Source organism: Protomyctophum bolini (assembly GCF_963924005.1).
Source record: "Protomyctophum bolini genome assembly, chromosome: 4".
Lineage (NCBI taxonomy): Eukaryota > Metazoa > Chordata > Actinopteri > Myctophiformes > Myctophidae > Protomyctophum > Protomyctophum bolini.
In genome coordinates this window covers 31,902,534-31,907,045 of record NC_137865.1, presented here as the reverse complement: position 1 = coordinate 31,907,045, position 4,512 = coordinate 31,902,534, and the positions used below count along the sequence as shown (strand labels likewise).

Genomic DNA, 4,512 nt, shown 5'->3' with positions numbered 1-4,512 from the left:
CCCACCAACCCCATCACTCCTCCTCCTCCTCCTCACTTCCCCCTCCCACCCCCCCAGGAGGAATAGACGGATTACTGCTAACTGTGCACACGGCAGCCTGCAGCTGCTGCGACCAGGGCCAGCCCAACAACGCAGGAGGAGGAAAAGCGAGGAACACAGAGGAGAGGAGACGGGGAAGGAGAGGAGAGGAGACGGGAGGATGACTGTGCCAGGAGTGCTTTTTCGGCTCTCCTTCTCTCGGTCTCCATCAGAAAGGGGCTAATCAGCGACGGACTAGCCCTTGGCAAAGTCACAGAGAGGGGAGGTCTCTTCACAGAGCAGGCGACCAGCCGTGCTGCAAGCCAGCCAGCCGGCTAGCACATGCATCAGGACCTCACAGAACTGGGGATTTTTAATTCATTTTCACTTTCTTTTCTCTCTCCCCCCCTCTTCGCTCTGGTTTAGCCCTATTATGGATCGTTGTGATTCATCCACAGCGGAGCTGCGTTCTGGAGTCTGCAGCCTGACAGAGGGGCAGTTATTGGGGGCAGAAGGAATCCGGGCACCTGCCCAGCCTGCCTGGCCTTACCTCTGCCACTGAGGGGCTTTCCATGCGACTCTCAATCTCTCTCATACCAGGAGCCATTTTGTACCGTTGGTTAATCGAGGGCCACTTTTCCAGAGACAGGAAACAACAAAACATCTATTTTACACATCTCTCCATGGGAATTATAAATGGACCTGATACATGATCACAATTTGTAACATTCTGACACAAAAGGACCACTTTCAAACTAATGAGGTAGGTGATTGATACTGCTTTTCAGCCTCCTTTTTATTGCTGCAATCTTTTTCCTCTGCTGCTGCTCTGACATTAATCTATCCCTCTCTCTTATTCCATCTCTCTCTCTCTCCCTCTCCCTCTCTCTCTCTGCGCAGCATATCCCTGTGCTGTCGATGGAAGCTGGGAGCCTCAACTTGCTCCAGCCAGGCTAGGGTGGTCAGTCCTCCGGTGTGTGCCGTCTCCCCCTACCATGCAGAATAATGAGCCCTCCACACCATGAGTCGTTTGGGCCGGGTTTCTCTGCAGCCTACCTGGAAAGCAGTCCTGCTCGCCGTGCTTGCCCTCATGGTGTCAGCTCTCAGCGTGTGCCAGGCCACAAGCCCTGTGCCGGGCCCGGCCGCCCCACAGAACTGTCCGGGGGTGTGCTCCTGCACTAACCAGCTCAGCAAGGTGGTGTGTACCCGCCGAGGCCTGGTCCGGGTGCCTCCCAACCTACCGACCAACACCAGGTACCTGAACCTGATGGAGAACAGCATAGAGACCATCCAGGCGGACACCTTCAGGCACCTGCATCACCTGGAGGTGCTGCAGCTGGGCCGGAATGCCATCCGGCAGATTGAGGTGGGGGCCTTCAATGGCCTGACCAGCCTCAACACCCTGGAGCTGTTTGACAACCGGCTGACGGTTATACCCAGCGGAGCCTTCCAGTACCTGTCCAAGCTGCGGGAGCTCTGGCTGAGGAACAATCCCATCGAGAGCATCCCCTACTATGCCTTCAACCGAGTCCCCTCTCTGATGAGGTTGGACCTCGGGGAGCTGAAGAAGCTGGAGTACATCTCCGAGGGGGCCTTCGAGGGCCTCCAGAACCTCAAGTACCTCAACCTGGGGATGTGCAACCTGAGGGAATTCCCGCACCTGTCTCCACTGGTGGGCTTGGAGGAGCTGGAGATATCGGAGAACGTTTTCCCTGAACTGAAACCTGGGGCCTTCCGTGGGCTCAAGTCCTTGCGCAAACTGTGGATTATGAACTCTGCAATCAGTACCATCGAGAGGAATGCCTTTGATGACATCATGGCCCTGGTGGAGCTGAATTTAGCCCATAACAACCTTTCATCTCTGCCCCACGACCTCTTCACGCCTCTCCAATACCTGGTGGAGTTGCACTTGCACCACAACCCCTGGCGCTGTGACTGCGACGTAGTGTGGCTGTCCTGGTGGCTCCGAGAGTACATTCCCACCAACTCCACCTGCTGCGGACGCTGTCACACCCCGGCCCACATGAGGGGACGGTACCTGGTGGAGGTGGACCAGACCACCTTCCAGTGCTCCGCGCCGTTCATACTGGACGCGCCCAGGGACCTGAACATCTCTGCGGAGCGGGTGGCGGAGCTGAAGTGCCGCACGGCCGCCATGAGCTCCGTGCGGTGGCTCTTGCCCAACGGGACGGTGCTGAGCCACGGCTCGGCCCACCCACGGATATCAGTCCTGAACGACGGGACGCTCAACTTCTCCAACGTGCTGCCGTCCGACACAGGCGTCTACACCTGCATGGTAACCAACATGGCGGGAAACTCCAACGCCTCGGCCTACCTGAACGTCAGCAACGCCGAGCTCAACACCTCCAACCTCTCCTACTTCACCACTGTCACTGTGGAGGTCCTGGAGCCCACGGCGGAGGAGACCCCCAAGCCCAAGCCCACCGTGCCCGCGTCGCCCTCCGTCTTTCAGCCGGTCTTCATCTCGACGCCCACCGTGCTGCTCCAGAACACGCAGACGCCCCGGCAGGTGTCCGTGCCCACGGCCAGACCGCCCCCCAGCGGGCCGGCCGCCAGCCTGGACGAGGTGATGAAGACCACCAAGATAATCATCGGCTGCTTCGTGGCCGTCACCCTGCTGGCGGCGGCCATGCTGATAGCGTTCTACAAGCTGCGCAAGCGGCACCAGCAGAGGAGCACGGTGGCGGCCGCCAGGACCATAGAGATCATACAGGTGGAGGAGGAGGTTCCTCCGGTGCCGCCGCCCACGTCCGGGTCGAGCGGCTCCGACGAGACCGGTCTGATGCTGCCGACGCTGGTGGAACACAACAGCAACGCGTTTAAGCCCGGATACGTGTCCTCCTCGTCCCGCCGCGGGCCCTACGGGGCCCACTGGACCCAGAACAACCTGCAGGGCAATTCTCTGCACCGGTCCGTCAGACAGCAGCACCACAGCCACATCAGCACCATTGCGGAGCCCTACGTCATTAAGACTTCTCATGCTAAGGAGAAGGTTCAAGAGACCCAGATCTAAATAACGCTGACTGTGGATATATCTATGACTCTGGCTCATTACCCTTTCCTCTCCGCCTCTCTGCTCACCAGTCCTTGCAATAGAATGCACAAAGAACAAACTAAAAAACTAACAAAAAAAATCGGTACCTTTTTTTTGTACAGATGTGCAAAACAGACAGTCTTTTTTTCTTTCTTTATTTTGTGTACATGCCTATACATAAGTATATGAATATGGAAAAAAAAATACATATATATCTATATATATATATATATATATACAAATCAACCTACTGTCAGGCAGTGTTGAGAGATGCAGATTATATTAGAAAAGAAAGTAAATTCAAACTATTTTCTAATACCTGGTGACTTCTATTTAAAACAGAAAGATAATGAACTGCTTTTGTGATTGATAAATGATTGAAAAACAAAGGATGTCCTGTCTAGATATAGTTATTTTTTGTTTTATTTTGTTTTGGCCATGTTATTTAGGATGCAGTAAAAAAAAAAAAGGGAAAAAAACAACAACTTTATACCGACATCAATTTCAAACACAGCCCCAAATTGATGTTACCCCCAACGGTTATGCTTCTTATAGTTCCAATTTATACTGTGCCAAATGTTATATGCAATAAAGGGAATATCTCCAGATTATCAAACACAAAGACACAGACGAAATCTAGAAAGGGAATATTCTTATTGTTTTGTCCAGGGATAGCAGTGTAATGGCACGGATGGATTGTGCTGTTCAGTAGCTATCAGCCAAATGCTTTTGGACTGCAGTGAATTTCTGCAGCTAAGGTTTAACCCTCTGTTGGCTGGAGCTAAAGCTAAGCGTTTCTTTGATGATACCAGTGCTTCTTTAGTTGTAGCGTAGTATCTGAACATGTTTATTAAGTGTGCACATCATTTACCACCGGCTCGTCTGGCAAAGACTGAGCACAGGCTGATAGCAGTCATCGCAATTACTTTATTCAATTATCGGTTGCAGTCTGTATCTTTTCTGCTTCCTTATAGTTTTTTTTACATGCTTCTTAATGGTTTGTGTAGTGTTTAGGGCTAATTTAGTAATGCATTACAGTGGTTGCCTGACTTGTCTCTGCAAGGGCTCATTCCAATGCAAATCTTTTTCAAAGGAGCATATATGCGATGCAGTGATACAGGGCTTTGCTGACCAGCCATTCTGCTTTCAGAGAGAGACAGAGAGAGAGAGAGAGAGAGAGAGAGAGAGAGAGAGAGAGAGAGGGAGAGACAATACTAAAGCGTTGAAATGAAACAATATGAATGTCTGATATACTGAGGCTTTTCCATTGAACATATTTTTTTTTCTTTTCTTATCCTTTTAGTTAGTTTATTTTGAGTAACACTATTTTTATGGGGAGATCAAGGAGGCTATACAAAATAAATAAAAAACCTTTGGTTTGTATTTCTCTAATCGGAGACACTCTGAGCTGCCATTTATTCTTCTCAATCAACCATTTG

General features: G+C 51.4%; 1 protein-coding gene across 1 annotated transcript; it reads left to right on the top strand.

Moving 5' to 3' along the window:
• Positions 1–528: 528 nt before the first annotated feature.
• On the top strand, positions 529–3,204 carry lrrc4.2 (leucine rich repeat containing 4.2). The gene is made up of 2 exons (XM_080760769.1): positions 529–781; positions 919–3,204. The coding sequence occupies exon 2, from the start codon at positions 1,040–1,042 to the stop codon at positions 3,050–3,052; it is 2,013 nt and encodes a 670-aa protein (XP_080616895.1). The 5' UTR covers positions 529–781; positions 919–1,039; the 3' UTR covers positions 3,053–3,204.
• Positions 3,205–4,512: the final 1,308 nt, after the last annotated feature.

What these genes read in the sequence shown, in the direction of transcription:
- lrrc4.2 (XM_080760769.1), top strand. Translation starts at nt 1,040, where the DNA reads ATGAGTCGTTTGGGCCGGGTTTCTCTGCAGCCTACCTGGAAAGCAGTC.